Source organism: Mya arenaria, chromosome 10 (assembly GCF_026914265.1).
Source record: "Mya arenaria isolate MELC-2E11 chromosome 10, ASM2691426v1".
NCBI lineage: Eukaryota > Metazoa > Mollusca > Bivalvia > Myida > Myidae > Mya > Mya arenaria.
The window spans coordinates 55,936,615-55,960,220 of NC_069131.1; the positions used below are offsets into that span (position 1 = coordinate 55,936,615).

A 23,606-nucleotide genomic window follows, 5' to 3' on the forward strand; every position below is an offset into this window, starting at 1 on the left:
TTCTTAAGTCTCCATAAACCTTTTACTCACCACGTATTAAATATAGCGGGCCGCTGAAGCAATAAGTATAATTATGTCTTATAGCTAAGATTCGCTTAGAACGTGTATCAAGAGCTTTCCTTTACATTCCGGCTTGCATGTTCTGAAGTTGTACTTCTGGGTTTTCATCTGGCGTAAATGTATATTCTTTTAAACTATACCATTGCGATATAGTATTGAACATGAACAGTCATTATTGATATTAACTTACATAGCCATTTGTATCAAATGAAACGTTTGAACCCTGTAATATTTTATTAAATTACAATCCTTGTGTTACGATTATATCAATGTATGGATGATATATACCAATTTTTATTAATTCTATATTCAAGAATAAAGACAATTCCACTCCTGTTTTTGCTGCGATGAATGCAGATACTAGATTATAATTGATAAAGCGTTTGTATAGGCCATTGATAAACCTGTCAAATTCTGTCAATATTTCACAGCTAAATTGGCGTAAACAATAAAGCATGTTGCGTGTTGGAGTTTGTTGATGAATGGCTATTTATCTAATTTGTATAAGTCAAGATCTCAAAATGCTCACGTAATAGCTAGAAAATGATTAATTTCATAAAAACTGAAAATTCGAAAGCATATTAACAATCAAAACCGGTGTTGTTGATAATGCTTTGATATTTAATGGAAGTAATAATACAACGAAAAGTAAGGGACAAGACCCGTTGTCAAAACCTCAGATATAAACCTTGTTTAGATGCACGGGGTAAAGACTAATTGCACTGTAAGTAATTTTTCGACCGTTATCCGTTGAAATAAGAACGAAAAGTTAAAATGCATTTGGTAAACAGGAGTGTATTTCATATTGTTTCCAAAGGTGTTGTGTACTAGGGTGATCCGTAACCAAGGTCTGCTCTTGTGAACTGAATGCAATAAATCTTTAGAAACATATTGGCACGGCCTGATTCAACATGCCTATGTTTCGTTTCGTTTACTTCTTAAAACATATTAATAAACTTACCACAGCCGATAATCTTTCATTAAAATAACACACCGAAAACAGATGAGTGATGGAAGGCATTTTGTTAGGAAACATTATCAGTCATTGACCTAAATTAGGTACGCTTTAAAGTGTACTATCTATTCAACCTTTCATTAACAGTTAAGACAGGGTGATTTCCGGTGCTATGAAGTTCCGAAGGGAAGAACACCGAACATTAGGGGCTTTCTAATCCTGGTTAACTTTAAGCTGCACTCTCACAGATTTACCACTTTTACATTACATAATAAGATATAAGATAGCTGACAAAAAAGATCGCAGAATTTCATATTTCCGTTCGAATATTAATGTTTGGGTTAAGAAGAATGCATAAAACATCAGTTTTAAAACTTATATATAACAATCTGCGTTATTGTTTTTGTCAGCAGTATCATATAACTGGTTTCAATGGATTGTCGCAAAAAAATGGCTCGTTCCAAGACAAAAAATAAAAAAAAGTTGTCAAAATGTTCAATCTGTGAGAGTGCAGCTTAAAGTATTTATCAATACTATATTTAAAACTATTACATCACTAAACCTTTGTAGAAGTATTATACTCAATGGTACAAGGCTTATCATCATTGTGAATCTGTATTTAAACCTAATCTTATCATGTTTAACATTAGTAATATTTGTTTGGGTTAGGGTTAGGGTCAAGTATTCGCTGTTTAAATTACTTTATTGTTCCCACGATGTGAACAAAATATTTCAAATCATTATTCAAATGCTATGACAATATGTATTTAGATCAAACATTTCAGCACAATATAGATATAACATGATTACATGAGGTTATTGCTTAAGCATTATTAACTTTTGAAACACAAACACGAACATTTCAAAACATTGATATCATTCCTAATTATCTGAGCCACAAAATAAAGAAGATTCACGATGCCTTTTGTTTAAGGACATTTTGCAATCAATGACGAATCCAGATAACCACCATTTCGTGTACTCAATAGACATTTAATAATAATGCAATTATTTTGTCTTTTGCACAATTTTAAATTTGTAATACGGCCAAAAAAATACACGTTAGTTTCTCATGCACTGTTTAAAACAAAGTGGGAGGGAGTGCTCATTTTGTTTAACTGCCTATTTTTTATCCTATTTTGAATTTAACACAATGAAAAAAACAGTGTATTTAAACAATTTATTGCACATTTGACACATTTTCAGTATAAATATAGTGTCTAGCATCTATTTAAAAATGTAAATAATGCTTTAGATTTGATTTTGTTTCATATGGAACAGCTCATCTAAATGTTTTGTTCAACTTCAATAATCATGATTTCAAACAATAATGTTTTTACTAATTTTGACCTTTAATGTTAGACCTATGTTTCAAAACAGGTAGGTTAAACCATTGATGGTGCACGTCGACGGATTATACTTATGCTTAAATGAAATATCTATTCTGTTCTGTACATGTGTACAATAATGAATGGAATACAACATTATTAATTCATATTTCTCTATCTGTCTAAAGATGAATGATACAATAGTGGTCATAACAAATATCAAAATACTTTTTTCAAGAGTTACATTAAAACATTATCAGTCATTAATTTCAATTCACTTGAAAGGATTGTATAAAGCGGCCATTTTCCTGACAAGATGATGGCTTTGATTCTGACACACCTCCAAACTAAGTCGATTACGCTCAATGGAGATTACCAAGTAGCTATTAAAGCTTCAAACAAGAGAACTGGACCCAACCTCACTTATATAGCTCACGCTCGAGCCGGTACAAAGATGTTTATGTTTACATCAATTTGTACATCTCAATGCCATCATCAGAGTGCTTGTCAGGGAAATAGCCGCTTCATACGAAATTTTGAAGTGAATTTAAATTTAAAGACTGATACGGTTGTTCCGCGAATCGTTCGTTTGTCTTTTTGTTGTAGTTCGTAATAGAATAGTATCACATACATACACAGAAGCATGCAACCATTTTAATGTTTCTGTTTGTAGTGCTGTTTACACGGGAACACATTGGAGATTGTAATTTACTAATACGGTACACATTCCGACGGCAGAAAAAAACGAGAATGGAAAATTTATTTGGCTTGTTCGTCTTAAGACACTATAGTAATACCAACCTATCAAATATCATCATGTGACAATATACACTAAATACGCAATTATCGAGCCCTGAAGTTTAATATTGAATCGCATATATACTGAGTGGACGGAAAACACATCGATAAATTATGAGCGGGATTGTTTTGTCTATTTTTCTAACAGTTATCACAGGTATTTCTTTCCGTAATTATCTTTTTTATTTTGTATCGTATATCTAAACGGATTACTATGAAAAAATATGAATGTTCACTTGTTTAGTGTTCGAAAAGAAAACACTGGTTTCACATATATATACTGACATATTTTCAATGGTGTAATGTATTAAGTTCTTTTAAAAAAAATGTCATTTTGACAATATATTTAGTTGAATGTGTTCCTGAGATACTTAATTTTCTTTCTTGAAAAAAAAAATGTTACAAGCAAGACACGTATTAAGAAAACGACAGTAGGAGTCAGTAAACAACGAAACTATATGCATTAGTATATGTAAAATGATTCCTGTTTACCAGTTTAGTACGAAGTTCCAGAAATGATTTCAGCTTTGAAACAATGTTTTTTCTTATTATGAACACTTTGTTAAATTAAGAACAGCAAACCATATCAAGACACTTTCGGGGTTTGTGTCATCATCATTTGCTTAAAGTCAGTATCTATAATGTACAAGTGACTAAGTCTTTGTATCAATCCATCTATGAAAAATGTCATGCATAATATCATTAAAACAGATTACAATGAATACTCCATTAAAAACTACTAAGATGGGGAGAAACATTTTTAAGAATTATTTGAAGAGATACAACGACTATGAAACATTTCGTTGTGGTCCGACACCAGTAGCGTTATACAGAGTGTTCAATACGCTGTGTTGGATTTTTTACTTTCTAAAAATCTTAATGATATTGATGGGCATATTATGAAACTAAAAATATTTTGTTGTTCATTGTCCGAAAAGGGAAAACTGGCTTAACGGAATAATACTAAGTGTCATTTATATAAAAAAAAATCACTAAAATAAAACAATGTTCCGTTTCATTTATATTTTTATAAGTTTCTTTGCATATTAATCTATTTTTCTTAATGTATCTTCTTTTAAGACTGTTTGCTACTCCGCTACCTGTGGGACGCCCCTCACACAATATTAACAGTTGATGATGTAGCTGTCATTCTATATTTCCGATTCGTGGATAAATAGTTTTCGCGGTAGTTTGTTTTATAAGTTTCATGAACATTTATTAATTAACTTTTATTAACCTATCTTTGTTCCAAATATAAAGGTTAATAGATAATATATTTTTTAAATAAAACAGGGCATGAATAAATAATAAAATAACTTAAAACACCATTTACTGAACAATTGTTTTAAAGTTCGAATGTGAAAGCAGTTCAATTGCGATATATCATTGGATTAAAAGCATCTATCTTAGTTTTAGAGTTTGTTTCATACTACATTGGTAAACAGTCATCCCTCACTTTCAGAGACGATGTCATTACATTGAAGACGGGTCGTTTTCCACATACAAGGGTGAAGGTTGTTGATACTTTTTGAGGCATGGGTGGGGTTTATATAAAACATCAGTTAATAGTGTGTTAAATTTCAGAGAAACTCGAATTACAAAGCACAACAGTGAAATAGATATTTGATTGACAATATAAAATTTATGTTCGAGCAGTTGCCTGTAATTTGTTGTGTACGAAAGCAAATGTTCGAACATTCAGCCCAAAAGTTCGAGAAACCTTTGATGTACAGGATTACCCCTTTTTCTAATAAATGGTTAGTTTGTTTTTTACAAATATGTCTGATTTCAACTGATGCATCCTTCAATAATTATCAAATTGTTATTGTTGGCGACATTTTCTGGTTCAATATGATCTGTTTAGTTGTAATCAAGGGGAAGTTACTACATTTGATCTTAAAATTAGTTATAAAAGTTGATTTTTTCACTCCCTAGGTTTGCAGTAAAAATATCAAAGTTATTATTTCACGAATAAATGTCCATATTTCATCCAAAATCATGGAATAAAAACGCTAAAGTTTTATTTCAAAGTTTCAAAATGTAAAGTTTAAATATTATAAAAGTTTTCACGGCAAGAGCTTTATGAAACAAATTGATATTTCATATCATATCATAACAGTAATTTTGATGTTAATTAAAATGTAACAGATAAAAAAAATAATAGTAAAGGTAATAATCTAAAATATATTTTCACATCTTTGCATCCTAACTAGGGACTGGTAACATTGAAGTTTCACGTAAAATCATTATTATAAAATCTTTAAATAGGCAATAGATCAATTTTCCTTACAAATTAATACAATTATGATTATGTTATGCTTTAATATAAGGCCATTTATGAGTTCATTCCTGTAAACAACATAACAATCAACATCGTGTGATTAAGCAAGTAAAATGACGCCATCATTGTGACTCACCACAGTGACGTCATTGAAAAACTCATAGTGAAACTTAAGCATAACTAGAACAAATTTCTGATATTCACCAGAGAAATGAATAAGTTTGATGCATTTTAAATAAAGGAAGTGAAAATGAAGGGCGATTTCATAATAAAACTACAATGAAAAATACAACGACAAGCCTAGTGGTCGAACATTTTAAATAAAATCCATATTTAGAGCCACACTGCAAATGATCATTGCTTTCCTTTCCTTTTTACAGGTGTTTTTGCAGAGGATTTTAGCTACTCCAATTATGATGGTGCAATGATAGGAAACAGGATCCCATGCATTTGCCTTGCATGGTAATATATAGTTTTAGAATAGTTGTGGTTTTTTTAATACAATTCACATGAGTGAAGTACTATTTGTTTTATTTGTTTGATTTAAACACAATGAATTGCACTTTTTCTTACCATTTTTGGTATATACAAGAAATGTATAATTAATAAAAAAGCATATTTCTGACAACGTAAGTATCGTTATTTCCATGAGGATATATGAAATTTAAAAAAAATATATTGGGCCTTAGTCGAATTTGAGGTGTGGGTAGTAAGAAAGGTTGGTGGGTAGATAATGTTTTTAACCTCCTAAATTTGAAGACGAAATAAAACTATAACAGTAGAAGCTGAAACAAATTTCGGGTTGGGGTTATTTTCATTAGAGCGGTAAGCCCCCCCCCCCTCCCTCCAAAAAAACAAAAAAACAAAAAACAAAAACAAAAAAACAAACAACAACAACAACAACAAATAAACAACAACAAAAAAACTCTATTATAATTGTGTCCTATTTGCAAAATTGCCATCGCCAATGTTGTCTTTGTGATTGTGTGCATTGATTATTAACTTACTAAACTGCAACTATAATATTGATATCGATGAACACCCTGTAGTCCTCTCTGATTCCTTCTGCAAAGCACTTCAAACCATTGAGGTTACTCTCCCTGGCGAGTACGCCTGCATCCACGTCAGCATCGTAGGCGTCACGCTTTCGTTTTTTAATAATCAAGTTTAAACAACTTCTAATGGAGTCTTTAAACTTGATATACACACGGTTGGTGGTAAGGCGATGGTCCATCTTGACTTTTGAATCAGTAAATAAAGGTCTTGATAATCTTTACTAAGATCATGGTTGTTCATAAGTTTCGCGAAATTCTAGTTTTGTTGGTGTACTTTCAGTTTGACCTGCATAGCCATACAGTATTTTTGCTTTCATCTTCCAAATGAGAGACGGAGAAACGATAATCCTGATCTGCCACCACAATTCTCTGCGGAGGGGGTAGCCATGACCTCTACTGGCGGTCATATGTTCCAGACGACCCCCACATTTCCGAATCAAGAAGGTCTGTATAATCCAGCTGCGGTTGATGAAGATAAAATACAGATACCATTTTTGTACATAATTTAATGTCGTTAAATCACAAAATTTGAAACATGAAAAATCCTTCGTTCTAAAACAGCTTTGTAACGTCACCCAACCGTATATCAAACCATTTTAAGATCCAAAAAATGTAGCTCGAGGGTGTAAATACAACAAACGTATTTATTATTATTAATGTTAAGACGTTCCATTTAAATGCTATTTCTCTTGAAAAGTGACAGTAGAATCACACTACCGATTAGTTCCTCCGCCTTGCCAAGTAAACTTTCTCCTTCCACGGCACTAACCTAGTATTCTCTAAAATAGTTCAAAATCCAAATTCTATTCTCAATCAGATTTTCGCTTTAAACTTAATCTTAAACCTTTACAAACACCTGTCACGTTTATGAAATTAAAAGAAAAATGAAATATATGACACTTGTTATCAGAAAAGTTGTGATGGTGCGTATTAATTCATTATGATTCAAATACACCAGTTGAACCATTATGTTAGTGTCACCCGTAATTCAATGGCGTATTTTATCAGTTTTAGATTTTCGGTTTCTATCAAGGACGGCAAATAATAATTACAAGTTCGGGCATATGTGCCAAGCATATGCAGACTGATCGGGCTAAACCACCAACATATTGTCTCCATTTCTTTCCCGGGAAGCACTTTTGAATGCAAATAACTTAAATTAATAATTATGCACACGAACTTCTTTTCAATGCATCATTATTCGTTGTTGGTAACCTTAATTTAATTTCAATAAATTTAAAATATTTTATTAATTAAGACATGCCCATTTTTTAAATTATGTATCAACAAAAAAATGCATCATTTTAAGTATTTCTTAGAATTGAACAAATCAGCCTGTACTTGGACATGAGATTTTGTTTAACAAACTTTATTGATTACATAAACATTTTACCAAAAGTGTTTACATTTCTTTAATGTAAATAAATTAGTGAACAAGACAGGATAGTTCATATTAAAACATGAATCAAATTACTTTCCTTTTTTCAGGTGTTTTTGCAGAATATGTTTGGTGCACAATTCTTGATGGATATCAGTGCTGCTTCAGAAAAGTTTGTTCCTTAAGTGTATTCTGGAAGTATTATAGTAATGGCGGAAGTACCAATGGAGGTTCAATGATGAAGACCGTGATAACATGCATTTGCGTGATAAGGTACTTTTTTTTAATGAAATTGGTTAAACAGTTTGAATTGAATTCACCTTATTGAGGATTATTTTATTGATTTAAAAACAATGTTTTGCACCTTTTTCCTCAACAGTTTAAGTATTCACAACACTATATAAATAATAATAACTGTCGGATAACGTCAGTACTGTCATTTCCACTAGGTTATTTATTTGATTAGGCAGGCAAATTGAAAACAAAACACAGTTGCCCAAAGCCGATGGATGGGTAGCTAGATACGCAGGTTGGTGGGAGGGTATGCATATATATATAACTGTATGTATGTATAGGTGTGTGTGTGTGTTTGTGGGGGGGGGTTAGTAGGTAGTTAGGTTGTTTTACGCCTACAAAACGTAAAAGCAAGAATGCTACATGAGGTGCCAAAACAATGAGAGAGGACGGGTTAGGCCAAACATACTTGTTTTGAACTGTGGCATATTTTTGAGGAATTGTCGAAGCCAGAATTGTAGGCATATGCTATCAACTTAACTATTTTAAATATTATTTTGATATCGAGACACATTCTGTAGTTCTGTCTCCTGTAAGAAGTTGTTCCTTATGTTAAGTTTGACAAACACAAACTGATTCATTGTCCATCGTCGTCGACCGCGATTACAGTTTAGCGGTTACTAAGTGTTGAACAACTTTGTGAGGCGTCTTTAAACTTGGTATGCTAAGTTGTCCGGGTCAGTCGATAATCCATTTTGATTTTGGAATCAATAAGCCAAGGTTATGATGACATTAACTTAGATAATGGGTGTTTATCATATTCGCGAAATTCTAGTTTTTCCGTTTTTGTACTTACAGTTTGACCAGCACAGCCATATACTACCTTTTCTGCTACCTTTCAAGAATGAGAAACGTGATGTTAATGCAATTAAACAGATACAGAAATATATAACAATTGTCAATCAGCAACGTTGCGTGTGCGTATGTATGCATCATGAATCATATGTTCACTTGTTGAACAATTATGTTAGATACGGATATAAATCAATGGCGTATTTTGCAAGTTTTCGGTTTTTAATAACTTTTGGTTTCTATCAAAGATGCAAAATATTATTTACAATTTTGCGCGTTTGTGCCGAGCAGATGCAATCTGAAATGACTAAACCCCCGATTTGGTTATCATTTCCTCGTGAAGCACTTCTGAATGCAAGTTACGCAAAACATTATGCACTCGAACCTCTTTTATAACATGTACATATATTTTAACACTGAAGTTGTTTTAACACTGAACTATCATGAAACGTCTACTGTTTATAAACTTCGCCCCTTACGCAAATTAGTAGTATTTCTTTTTCGAATGTTGCATCAATAAAACGCCTGTAAATAGAATTCAATTCTTAAATGTATTATGTTGGCTATAGTATTAATCTTATTCAAAGGGGACTTTTTTTCTGATACAATAATTGTTATAGTTTCCAGACGCACCAACGGCGTCCGTGGCACCTACACAGTCAAGTCAAGTCACCAGATCAAGTGTTCCACTGGCCAGGCTATATCGTGACCCATGGTAAGCTGGAAGGCCTTTGCTTTGAGGAGCATCGTACGTGACCCATTGCTGTGACGGAAACCAGATAATCAATATACGTACATATGTGAATTATCAAACACCAATGTCAATGACGATTTATTGTATGACGTCATTGTTTTACCATGCTAAATCGTAAATGTTGATTTAAAGTTGTTTCTTTAATATACGAGTCATCGTGCTATATCAAAGAGTAGAGCTCGGGTTTTCTTTTCTATTCGTTGTTTTCTTATCATAGACTAGAAAGTTAATACATTGAAATTAGAGAGTACGCTTATCAACAATAAAGATAGCTCTGTATAGCAATCAAAAGTAGCTTATATTTCCTAATAATCATTATTTGTTTGCTTTCAGAATTTTTTTTACTTTGCTTGCTCGTTACGTTGAACCAACTGAACATATATACTTGCTATACATCAACTGTATGAAACCTTAAGGTGAAAATGCGGTAATTCCCGCTGTGTAATATAATTCGAAGACAAGCAATATAATAATAATCTATGATGTCTAATGACAGATATAAGCAAATATTCTTATCAACTAAAATAGGCATGCTGAGGAAAATTGTAATGGGGGAAATCAACACAAAAGTTTGTTCGATATTTCAGATTGGCTGTTTTTATACGCTATTCCAGCCATGACACACTGAAATGAATAATTATAAAGAGTATGTTTAGACGTAATATTTACAACATATATTGGCATATATGCATGTTGTGTATTCGGTATGATAATATATTTGCAAATTTAGATGTTATACCTGCCTTGGCTAATATTCATGTTGCTTCATATTAAAAATGTACATTTCAATACAAACTTACATGGAAAAAATGTATAATATTTTTCTTCAGGACTTAGTGTTATCATAAGCAAATTCTTGTTGATTTCAATTAAATTGCCAAAATGGATCGAAGTTCACTTGTATATCTTAATCAAGCATATGTACAATAATTTAATGAATCTCCATCAGATGCAGTCAAAACTTCGTTTTAAAAGCAGGGTCAATGAATATTAACACAGTTAGGGACAGCACGTTCGGTACACGCTGTACTAACAATTTCGAGAAAAAATGTTTGCCTCTTTCGCACCACAAAAATAAACATTGTCCTGATAATGGTCAAGAGATGGCAGTACCTATAAGACCTATAAGACAATAAGTAAACGTTTAGAACTCGCAATAAAGGAAGGCGCAACGAACACGAAATGGAAGGTTTAACACAATGTATATTTCCCCATGTCTTGTCATTATTTGACAAGGCGTATACTGTGATTTTATATCTCTTTAAGCCAACAAGAAATAAGACGTAAATCAATTAACAAATCGACTTTATCAAATGACGTTTAAGTTACCGTTATGATTTGTTGACGTGTGAATTAAGACGATGCCCATGATCTTATTTAGGGATAAGGCTTTAGGGCGAGATTTAAAGAGCTGAAACGAAGGTTCACTTTAAAAAACCGTCCACTTTGCCTGCTTTAATTTCATTAACAAAACTAAAACGATTGTTTTTTCCATCGTCGAATGCCCTGATATAAACAACGCTATGCTTCGTGTGAAGTGGACGAAAAAATAGTTTTCATAAAAAGATACTAGATAGATAATAAACAAGGCAGGTTCAGGCCTGGAAAGCCTGTGATATATGTCAGCCTGTGATATATGTCAGCCTGTGATACATATCAGCCTGTGATACATGTCAGCCTGTGATACATGTCAGCCTGTGATACATATCAGCCTGTGATACATGTCAGCCTGTGATATATGTCAGCCTGTGATACATGTCAGCCTGTGATATATGTCAGCCTGTGATACATGTCAGCCTGCGATATATGTCAGCCTGTGATACATGTCAGCCTGCGATATATGTCAGCCTGTGATACATGTCAGCCTGTGATACATGTCAGCCTGTGATACATGTCAGCCTGTGATACATGTCAGCCTGTGATATATATCAGCCTGTGATACATGTCAGCCTGTGATATATATCAGCCTGTGATACATATCAGCCTGTGATACATGTCAGCCTGTGATATATGTCAGCCTGTGATACATGTCAGCCTGTGATATATGTCAGCCTGTGATACATGTCAGCCTGTGATACATGTCAGCCTGTGATACATGTCAGCCTGTGATACATATCAGCCTGTGATACATGTCAGCCTGTGATACATATCAGCCTGTGATACATGTCAGCCTGTGATACATGTCAGCCTGTGATATATATCAGCCTGTGATACATATCAGCCTGTGATACATGTCAGCCTGTGATACATGTCAGCCTGTGATATATATCAGCCTGTGATACATATCAGCCTGTGATACATGTCAGCCTGTGATACATGTCAGGCTGTGATACATGTCAGCCTGTGATACATATCAGCCTGTGATACATGTCAGCCTGTGATACATGTCAGCCTGTGATACATGTCAGCCTGTGATACATGTCAGCCTGTGATACATGACAGCCTGTGATACATGTCAGCCTGTGATATATATCAGCCTGTGATACATGTCAGCCTGTGATACATGTCAGTTTGTGATATATGTCAGCCTGTGATACATGTCAGCCTGTGATATATATCAGCCTGTGATACATGTCAGCCTGTGATATATGTCAGCCTGTGATACATATCAGCCTGTGATACATGTCAGCCTGTGATATATATCAGCCTGTGATACATGTCAGCCTGTGATATATATCAGCCTGTGATACATGTCAGCCTGTGATATATATCAGCCTGTGATACATGTCAGCCTGTGATATATATCAGCCTGTGATACATGTCAGCCTGTGATATATATCAGCCTGTGATACATGTCAGCCTGTGATATATATCAGCCTGTGATACATGTCAACCTGATGTACCGCAAGGTACCTTATGCTCTCCCGTTGAATTTTTTTTATGGCGAATGTCGGAGTTGAACTGGGTCCGTTACTGACACTGTCAAGTGATTGGACAATATTTAATTGTAGCATGCGTATTAATTAAACAAACATTATTAGTCAACTGTCCCATGGTATGTATGAAGTGTAACGGAGGAAAGTACTATATTTGCCGGATATGGGTTCGCCTTTCCTCATCTGATTTTTTTTGTTCCAAAATATCCTTGCTCCCAAAATAGTCCTACCTAAACGGTATATTTGAAACATTGTTGTAATTATTGTGTGTAGGTGAATATTCAAAAGTTAATAACTCCTTGATATTCGCTATTGCATTTGAAACGCAGGACTTGGAAGGGTGCTCGCGGCTACCTGTCACGTAAAACGTGTTGGCATAGGGACTTCTTATCTTTCTTGTTGTTGTACTAAAAACTATTCCCATATTTTCCCCTAGATTATTGACCACAGCAATTGAATACTTCATAGGTTAGAATCTAAATACATTTCCTATATACACCATTGCGAATTTTCCGATTTGCACGTAAAATGGCAACGATATCTAGTGTTTTACCTATGTAACACAATGATCCTCTCCATTTTTAATTCATCTATGTTTATGTCATCATTCCTAGCTTTAGCTACTAGGTGGTGAAATGCCATTGTTTCTTTTCAATGTAGCTTCATTACCGTTACCGGCAGGTGTCGATTTGATACCATGAGAATAGGTGGTGCACAGGCAATCGCTTTAGTATATGCTAAGAATTGCCCTAAGACCTGAATAATAATTATCAAAGGATCTGCTTTTTGCTAATCTCATTCGTTACTTGCTATTATCGAAGATCAATTGGCTACGGCTTAGGTCAACCGCTAATGACTATTTAAATAACTGTCCAGAAATTCGTTTAATTACCTTGTTTACTTAATTCCTATAAAAGACCTATTTAATTAAATTTAACGTCACTGAAACTATTGATTGACAAGCTCCTTTTTGTGGCGATAGCCAGTACAAAACTTGATTATTTTCATGTGAGGTTAAATGTATCACATGATATCGTTAAACTTTGGGGAATTAAGAAACAATTTTGATTGGTAAACTGCAATTGTTGTGAGTTGGGAAGTATAAAACACTTATCCAGAGCTTGATAAGAACAAAAAAGTTAGTTTAGGGTCAGAGTCTGAGTCTGTTTCAGGTAAGGAGTGTCGGTTTTATTCTGCAAAGTAGTTAACATCTTAGAGAATGTAATTGGGTTTAAATCTTCAGGTCTACGGACCGAGTTAACGCAGGCTGAAAGGTTAAGATCTGAGAGTCAGCTTGCTCTCTTATAATAGAACAAACTAATTGAAAAATAAGAAATAAATAATTGCTAACAATAAAACTGTTATCATCGGACGTGTTTGTTTTGACTTTATAAATATACGGTTGAATGGCATAGTCTTTAGGAAGGAAATTGGAAAGAGGGTGCTACAACAAGCTCCAAACCCAAATATTTGAAAACCATCTATTATTTAAACGTAACCAAAGCTGTATACCACTACCATGTGTTCATTTAAAGCAATAGACATAGTATTTACGTAACACTGAGAATTTTAATATCTGAATCGGATGCCATTTTGTGTCGACTTTTGTGTTTTTGTGCCGACTTTTGTATTTTGTGTCGACTTTGGTGTTTTGTGTCAACTTTTGTGTTTTGTGTCGACGTCGAGGCGCATTCTTTAATGCTGGTCATAGGCGCGCTAGCTAAAAAAGTATATTTTGAGCCCCCAGAATATGGCACAATATATGATAAAATACATCGTTCAATTGATGAAGGGTTTTGTTTAACCTTAAATAGAAGGTAGAAAAGGTATTAAAATACCTGCATTCCCCGAAAAACTTGTTCTCAACCTTGTACTGCCATGTCCACGACCTATTTGTATATGTATACATTGTCATGCTGTTAAAAATATAGCGTATAATCAGTTAGTTACATACCAATGACCACTTGCAATTTGCAGAATACCCTGTGTGTAGACATATCAGGAACGAATTAACACTAAATACATCTATTCAACGGCGTCATGACTGGAAAGAAAGCTTTACCATTTGGGCTTATTGGTAAAGCTAGCAAAAACCAACGCTGCAAACCAAAAGTAAGGGTTTTTATTATCATACCATATCACGTGACTTCAATCAAGATTAAAACACTGACATTTCACCATTAACAGGTTGCTTAATTGAAGAAATAAATTACAAAAGCAATTTCAACGTCTAGCTAAGCAATCGAAAAAAAATGAGTCAGGGAAAATAAATTGGTGATCGTTTCAAATGAATATCGTCTTTTCCGCAATCATTAAATGCAGCGGAAGTAACAATTGCAGTAGTTAAAACATTATCTCGGCTGTAAACAGTAAAATTAACCAATAAACCAGAATAGATAATTATTACCTGCTATCCCACATATATCAAACAGGAGAAATCACATATTGACAAACCAAAATAATGAAATAATGAAATAATGTCGTTACTAAGGCCACACCAAATTTATATTTCGTTCCGCGGATTTACCGCTCCTATTTTTTTGAAGATGTAAAAAAAATATTTTTATTTTTTTTGTGGGCCCGCACCTCCATTTCGATCGCCAAGCAGATTTTCTTCAGGTAATAATTTATTAAAAGGCTAAAAATAATCAAGTATAATTTTTCTACGCTAGTTTTCGTGTTTTTGTAAAGGGAAGTTACCGATGCGTAGTGTTTTTATACTGTATATCGATCGGTTTAGCATGGGTTTCAATAAATTCAATCAAAATGGCGGCTTCCGGTATAAACAATGTGGCTCGAAGTTTGGAAATTAAATCTTATTTTTGACAAGAAATATGTTTTGAGCATGCTTGACGTCATTGTTGATCGTCTCATGCACTAATGGATCATTATTTAAAGCAATCATTATGCAATAAAGCATGTGTATCTAAGACTGGTAGCGATTATATTGCATAATTAGTGACTCGTTTTGAATGGAAATCGGAATGATCAACTTAGTACTATTTTAGTACTATTCTATTCAAGGCATAATACAAGGGACCAAAATTTTACCTCGTTACGACGATGCTGAAAATGACAGGTCAACTTAACTGGAATATGAGTCATTGTTTGGTCCAAATTGATGTATCAAGCTCATTTTTTATCAAATTCTGACAAAACAACAGTTTTGAATAAATATCTTATCACAAATAGCGATATAAACACTGGTCTGGATATATCTCACCACAAGTAAGCCTAAGTTTATCACCTTATATTTTGTTTTTATTTGCAGCATAATCCAGGATTGTAATGCACTTGTCAATTGTAAAGACTGCCCCGCCATCCCTCGCCCATGTTCCAGGGGTATACCGGGGACAGCAGAGCTAATGGGCTGTGTTTTTACCTTTCAGGTGGCCCCGCAGTGCCTAGTGAATGTGGTTTTGTCTTCATATTGAAAATAGTCGAGAATGGGCCTAACATAGGTATTCGGGGTTGCGAGGCCATTTGGCAGAGATTTTACCAGCAGTGTGTCCCAAAATCAATCCTAAGTTATGTCTAAATACAGTTGAATATTATGTTAAACTGATTCAGGTAGATTTATATAAGTCGTTTCAAACTTTTTACTAAAAGCAGGGTTATTTATTATTATGAATGATCTTCATATTAAAATACGTTTTAATTACATAAGAAATTAGATTTATCCATATAATGTTTTTCCCAATGTCCATTAGAGGTTCAGTTCAAGATGGCATTAAAATTGGTTTAAGGGCAATTAGTTTGAAAAATCTTTCTTATTTATATTGAATATAATAAAAAATATATTTTTCGCTCTTCGCTCGCTTCGGTTTTTATGAAAACTGACAATTTTTTTTTTATTTTTTTTTCGCTCGTTCGCTCCATTTTTTTTGGCAAAAATCCGAGGAACTAAACATTAATTTGGTGTGGCCTAAAGTATATTTTAGCGTGACATTTCAGTATCTACCAGCATCGTAGTGTCATATGTCGCATTTCCGTTACCCATTAAGATACTGCACATTCAAATATCAGCAGTTTTTCATACCAACGTCATAGGTTTGCTGCTTTATCCAATTGCGTTTGTTGAAATGTGATCCAATATCTTGGAAATTTATCTTCCACGAAGTGCGCGTGTTTTGCAACGAAAAAAAGCAACACAAATTTGTTATTCTGCACTTTACAACCAATTCTATTTATTTGATCTCAACTGAATAATGCAGGCATGTTGTTTACAAAATTTGCAAGAATTAATCAAGCAAATAAACCATTTTTATAAACCCAGTTGCTATCAGTTCCACTTGGCGAGAGAATGAGATCAATTTAGTTCTCTCGCTGTGGCAAATAATGCAGAGATAAATTTAAATGAATCAAGCGTTTTGCACTGATTTGCAGCGTTTGCAAATGATAGGATATTTTTTATGTTTTGGCAGTTTTTTCACATGAATGCAAATTCGGATGCAAATATCTTGGGATGTTGCCGAATTTTGATGAATGAATTTTTACTGAATAGAGACAAAACCAATACGGTTTTAAAATAAGGTTCAAGTTATTGCCAAACAAACTAGTTTAAACCCATAGTAGATTCGTGTTCCAAAAAACTCGTGTTTCACTGACCGTTCCAGGGCGGAAATACTATTATTTATTGGTAAGCAATTCTGATGTATGTGAAGTCTTGTGGTATCTTTTGGTTCTGGTACCCAGCTAGTAGTTTAGTCCAAAGGAGATAACCGGGAGCCAGGACCTGGGAAGAAGGGAGTTTTTTGGCGTTTGCTTTTGTGTATCTATTTATTCCGTTTTGAACCTGGCCTTATTGGTAAGAGCACCCGATTCTCAACCATGCAACCCGGGTTCGATTTCTTGCCTTGGGGCATGTGTGTTTGGTTTGTGGTCTCCAAGCCGAACATGGGTTTCATCAGAGTACTGGAGTACTAAGGTTTGCCACACAACACAAGAACACACCCTCGCGCAACATCAAGCCATATATGCTTAAACATGGGAGACTATTATAGTGGGTTATAGTTTTTGCCTTTCTAAATGACCAGTTTAAAACGTAGATTATGAGGAAGCATACAATGCCAACAAAATTGAAATGATAAGCATTATAATGACTCTAAATGTAAGACGTAGTGAATTGAATACAGACTGTTATTCAACTCAAATACACCAAAAATATATTATAGGGGCATAAAGGAACTGCAAGCAAATATTTGGCTGCATTCTGTACAAATTCCATATAGTTCTCTTATGCAAGGAAGTTTGATTTATGGCTGATCCTAGTTTCATTATCCACATTTCATCAAAGTTTCTTAAAATGATGAAATTTGTGCAATGCAGTATTAAATGGATACTTTTCTTCCTAACATCCAATCATTCGGAACTAGCGCACTTGTTGTTGATGCTTATATATTCGTCCAGTATTACATGATACTGATATCTGAGAATGTTGCATTCAAGCAGCACTTTTGAATTTCAAGTTTGCAAACTAAACTTTTTTAAAACTGTCGGGTCATAAATTGTCCGAAATACATTTTTATATGCCATTTCAAACTCCATGTTTTTGGAGGTAGGCCCAAACCTCTAGGCCAATTGCCTTACCAACAGCTAGGTACGTCAACTGGATATTACATTTTACTGCTTGTATTTATACTCGACATTTTACAAAAGAGCATCATTCTTGGATTTATGCAGTTGGTTATTTTATTAAAATAGTAATAATTTTTTAAACTTTAAAAAAGTAATGTACACTCTAACATAATACACACAGAGAATGTATGTGTAAACGCTGTTGTTTCAAAACTAATGGATAAACAAGACATGACACTTATTGAAAATGCATACATCCACTACAGATTTAACGATGGTGTGTGATGAAATCTAAGACAACACAAGACAAGACAATTATCATAATCGAAATCGGAGACCTGTCATTTTGGAATACCAGAATGGGAAGCTGATAAATTGAACATTCAGAGAGGGTAACATGACTTTGGCAAACATTATTACGTATTCATAAAACATCTGAATATAATAAATTGTTTATTTCTCTAAACGTAAGCAAGCATGATCATTTAATTCAGTTGTTTATGTAGCTAAAGCTTACACGAACGCGGGGAGCGATTTGAAATGTATCTTCATTCCTCTCAAGACGAAATGACCCGTTTAAAATGATGAAAAGCACTGAACCATGAAATCATTCCGGCTGTTGTTTGAGATAGGGGAACCAATTATATTTTTGTTGGCTAAAACCATTGGTTTTATACATAAAGAAGGGCATTTAAATAATTTAAAAAAAATGTTTGATTTTGACAAACCCAACAGTTAATTGGCAAATCACAATAAAAAAGGAAAAAAAATAGAAGGGATGTTTTGAATCACATTTCCATATTCAAAATAGTCCCTGTGTCAATTTAAAAACAAGCATTATTGATGATATTATGCAATTATGCGTAAAATCTCAGATTTGATCAGCAATAATAAATGCGTCAAATGGGTAGTTAAAACGGGTATTATATCACTTTCACCTCAACGCTAAAAAGGCAAAAGATGATGCAACTTTTTAATTTTTGAATTTAGCGGATGATATGTGTACAAAATTCGTTATTTTAAATGTGTTTTGTTCAATTAATTCCTACTTTGCCACCAATTCCCAAGTTAAAAAGAGCTAAACGATCGCTTTCATGTATTCTGTGTGCATACATTACATGCTTGTTTTTCTTTTGACCCTAGAAGACAAAGTCCAAGAGTTAGACAAATCATTTTTCGAGCACAACCGTTTGTAGATTAAGATTGGTGGAGCAGTAAAAGATGAAAGTTAACAACAATGACGTTAACAACGTTTAACCTTTTTAACTTTAACCAAGTTCTTTAAACATCGGTCCAATGTTCATTCACAGTGAACCAGCATTGTACATATATTTACATTTGATTAGGCCGAATATTTCATATTCTAAATATTGTAATTTACGTTATTGACAAGGCACCGGAAACAAGAGATTGATGAATACCGATTATTTAGTGATCTTTAGCCAAGGCACGATTTCAAACTATAGTATACGACCGCTTCGTAATTGAGTTGAGGTTGTTTAGCTTCAAACAATCTTGTAGCCAATTGAAGGCGGGTAGCACTTGTATTCCAACAAGTACAGTTCAAATATGGAGTAGCATTTTCACGCTGAGTTAATGGTTGTAAATGTTGTTAATTAACACCTGAGAATTTTAATTCTGGCCCAATCAATATTAATAATTTAATTGAAAACGTTTATAATTGGAAACATTTTTGGAAAAGAAACCGTTCACCATCCACTTACTTTAAATGAATCCATAAATAAGTTTTGTATAATTGAGAATGAAAATAATGCAAAACAATGTAATGATTAACAACGATTTATTGCAATCAGAATCGAATTATATGTTTCAGTCTGGTGTTGGTTTACTTAACACACAAATACACAGGTCATTGCTCTTGGCAGCCTTGAAACTTGCAAGTTATTACTAATTAATGGACGTCAAATGCATATTCTTATCCGTGCAATGAAAACTACAGGGGCAAGCCCAACAACCAAGAAACACCCATGCCAATTACTTAAAAAAGCTCAACGACCTGATACAGACCTCACCTGCTGATAATTTAATGAAACTGGGCCGGAATTCATAAAACCTCTTAGGTCATTTCCTAACTTTAGTCAATTTCTAAAATTTTCGAAGATGAATGTTTATAACAAGTATGTTGGTCAATAGAAATAATGTACTTTGGATTTTTTTTTATTTTTTATCCCATATGACTAAAGTGATACTAAAATTAGGAAATGACTTAATAAGTTTTATGAATACCGCACCAGTACTACTTTGCCGACGTTAAGCTCATGGTTGGTTCAAGCATTGCATTTTATCTTATTTGTTTTCATTATTTAATAATACCTCGTTTCAAATTGAGGGAATTACAGGCGATGGCGCGTGATATATTCACAAATTGTAAGCTTTATTATTACAAACGACTTATACTTTGCTACACGGAATCTGCACAGGTTTAATTAATATGTTTTTAGATTTGCAAGGGTGTTTTATCCCATAGGAGGCATCTGGGATGTAACGACATCGCTTAATTTACATAATAGGTCCATTGATGAAACGGTTACGTCATCTACCGTACTTATGCAAGAAAGTGCTCTTGATGTATTTGGAAAGCCAAAAAATGTTCATAAACAATTTCATTTGAGTACAAATAATATAAAAAGGAAAATATGGTTTAATAAGGAGTGCTATGAGGCGCGCAAAGAATTTAATATATCTAGAAATAAGTTTTTACACAATCGGAATGATGAAAATAAAATGGAATTTCTGAATAAAAAAGGAACATATAATAATATCAAACGTAAACAAAAAAGGCAATTTATGCGCACTGAGGGCAACCGTATCAGTAAACTTGCAAAGAAAGATTCAAAATCATTTTGGAAAACTATTTAAAAGCAATATAAAAAAGGATAGTGACCCAACGGAAGTGATTTACTTATGCCGAAATATTTAAAAACTCTTTTGACATAATTTCGCTATTTTTAGTAAGTTTTTATAATAAATTATTCAATGATGGTGTGTTCCCCGGGAATTGGGCAGAAGGTATTATAATCCCAATATTTAAAGGCGGGGCTCATGAGGCTAAGAATGTTCGAGGTATTACGCTTAATAACATATTATCGAAAAATGTACTCAAAATTACTTGTAAATCGACTAATAAAATGGTGGGATAAACATAATACACGTATTGACAACCAGTTCGGTTTCCAAAAAAATAAATCGACAATTGACTGCACATTTGTATTACACGCCCTTATCACAAAATCTCTTGCGAATAAGAATAAATTATATATTGCATTTTTAGACTTGGAGAAAATGTTTGACCGGATTGATAGGGTTTAATTATGGAGAAAACTCTTGTCTTCGAATATAAGTACAAAATTTGTAAAAAGCCTACAATATTTGTATTCTGTTGTCAAATCAGACATAAGATACAGAAATGAAAGGTCTCCTCCAATAAATTCTAACATAGGCGTCAAACCGGGGAACCGGCTAGTAGCATTTTGTGTCTCTTCTTTTTAACGATATCTTAGAAAATATAAATAGCAACTTAAATGGCAAATTAGAAATTGATGACCTGAAAATATTCATGTTCAACTCAACTCAACTCAATATTCTTTTATTATATCACAGTTTACATTTAAGTAAATGCATGTGAAAACGCAATATATATATGTTAACACAGGTATAAATATGTGGGTTAATGGCGGCTACACAACAGGTTTAGAGTTTATCATTATACAAAACAAATATAATTAGTAAGTAAGGGGAATGTGGTTAGTTTAAATATTATTATTATTTATTTTTTTATAACAAAACAAATTCATTTATTTGAATTAGGATACAATATAATCGATATAGTTATGAGATATCAAATGAAAAACTATAAGGTACATGATCAGATTCGTTTAAAGTGATTAACTAAGATTTTAACAAAAAATGCTGTTTTCCTTAAGGTATCCGGGTTCACTAGGTCTTGAGTAAAAACGACTACTTATGTATTGTTTTCTGGTAGGATTAAAAAATGGACATGTAAGTAAATAGTGCAGTTCGTCACCGATATCGTTTAGATTACAAAACGTACACTTTCTATTGACATGTGGCATAGCATTCTGTCTCCATCTACCGACTTCGATAGGGAATTTATGATTACTAGTGCGGAAATGCAAGAATGTAAAACGTAGAGATTTGTGTAAAATATTAAGGTACTCCTCAAATTTAATATCAGACTTAAACAGAGAATACATTTTACCCTTAGACGAAAGGTTAAATTGTTCAAAACAGTTTTGCTGAAATTGGTCTACAAGGTTAGATTTCACAAGTTAACTGATATATTTTACAGGTACTCTTGTTTGGTTATGCCAAACGTATGAATAACCCGTTGAATCAAGTATTGACTTGATGTAACTGGTCCAGGCTAAATTATTACTATGTAAAATGCCTTTATATATCAAAAAACTTATTTTCGAGTCATGGGATGAAACGAGTTTACTCCAGTAACTAATCATTCTGGTTTTAACTATGGTGTTAAGGGGGTATCTACCCAGTTCCGAGTAGAGCATGTACCGTGGAGTACTTTTTCTAGTATATGTAATCCGTCGCAAAAAATACAGTGAAGTTGCTCCAACAGATCAAGGTTTTCAAAACCCCAGACTTCACAACCGTACGTTAGAATCGGGACAATGGTAGAATCAAAAAGCTTCAGTTGTATGTCCAAAGGCAAGTCTAGGTTATTAATTCTAAGAAATAGAGCATACATTGCTTTGTTAGCCTGGCTTATTAAATATTTACGGCAGTATAAAAAGCTACCGGTGGACGAGAAATATACACCTAGGTATTTGTATTCCTTGACTATCTCTAGCGCTTGGTTAGCAATGCTAAAGTTAAATTTCTTCAGATTTCTGGCACCAAAGACAATTATTTTAGTCTTTGAGAGGTTAATATTTAGTTTCCATTGCAAACAGTAATCTTGGAAACAGTTAAGACTTTTTTGAAAATCACGTTCATTGTCTGCAAAAAGTACAGTGTCATCAGCATACAAGAGAATAAGTAACTAAAGGTACATAATTGTCTCATTAGCATCTACTTCTATAGAAACACTAGAACATGTTCTTTTAAGGAATTCTTCTAAATCGTTTAGGTAAATAGAAAATAAAATCTGAGAAAGATTTTCTCCCTGACGAACTCCACAAAAGCTTGGGAACATAGGAGACAGATGCCCATTGATGGAAACGCATGATTTTATATCATTATACATATTTTTTATGACTGTGAGGATTTTACCTTGTAAGCCAGTTTGCATTAGCTTATGCCACAGGCCAGCTCGCCAGACAGAGTCAAATGCGGCAGAAAAATCAATAAATGAGCAAAACAGTTTCTTTTTCTGGGCCCTTAGTTTACTTATAAGGAAATGCAATGTAAGAATATGATCGCAGGTTGAATAATTTGCGCGAAATCCGGCTTGGTTCTC

At 33.5% G+C, this 23,606-nt stretch overlaps 1 protein-coding gene across 1 annotated transcript; it reads left to right on the plus strand.

Moving 5' to 3' along the window:
* Nucleotides 1-3,194: 3,194 nt before the first annotated feature.
* Nucleotides 3,195-10,558, plus strand: LOC128207022 (uncharacterized). Its single transcript, XM_052909816.1, has 6 exons — nucleotides 3,195-3,298; nucleotides 5,803-5,884; nucleotides 6,758-6,921; nucleotides 7,966-8,128; nucleotides 8,948-9,066; nucleotides 9,562-10,558. The coding sequence occupies exons 1-5, from the start codon at nucleotides 3,256-3,258 to the stop codon at nucleotides 9,039-9,041; spliced, it is 546 nt and encodes a 181-aa protein (XP_052765776.1). The 5' UTR covers nucleotides 3,195-3,255; the 3' UTR covers nucleotides 9,042-9,066; nucleotides 9,562-10,558.
* Nucleotides 10,559-23,606: the final 13,048 nt, after the last annotated feature.

Bases quoted from the DNA above. Each gene is read 5' to 3' on its own strand.
- LOC128207022 (XM_052909816.1), top strand. From the start codon at position 3,256: ATGAGCGGGATTGTTTTGTCTATTTTTCTAACAGTTATCACAG. The intron at 3,299-5,802 runs GTATTTCTTTCC...TCCTTTTTACAG, and splicing joins TTTTCTAACAGTTATCACAG to GTGTTTTTGCAGAGGATTTT. The intron at 8,129-8,947 runs GTACTTTTTTTT...TTGTACTTACAG, and splicing joins ACATGCATTTGCGTGATAAG to TTTGACCAGCACAGCCATAT.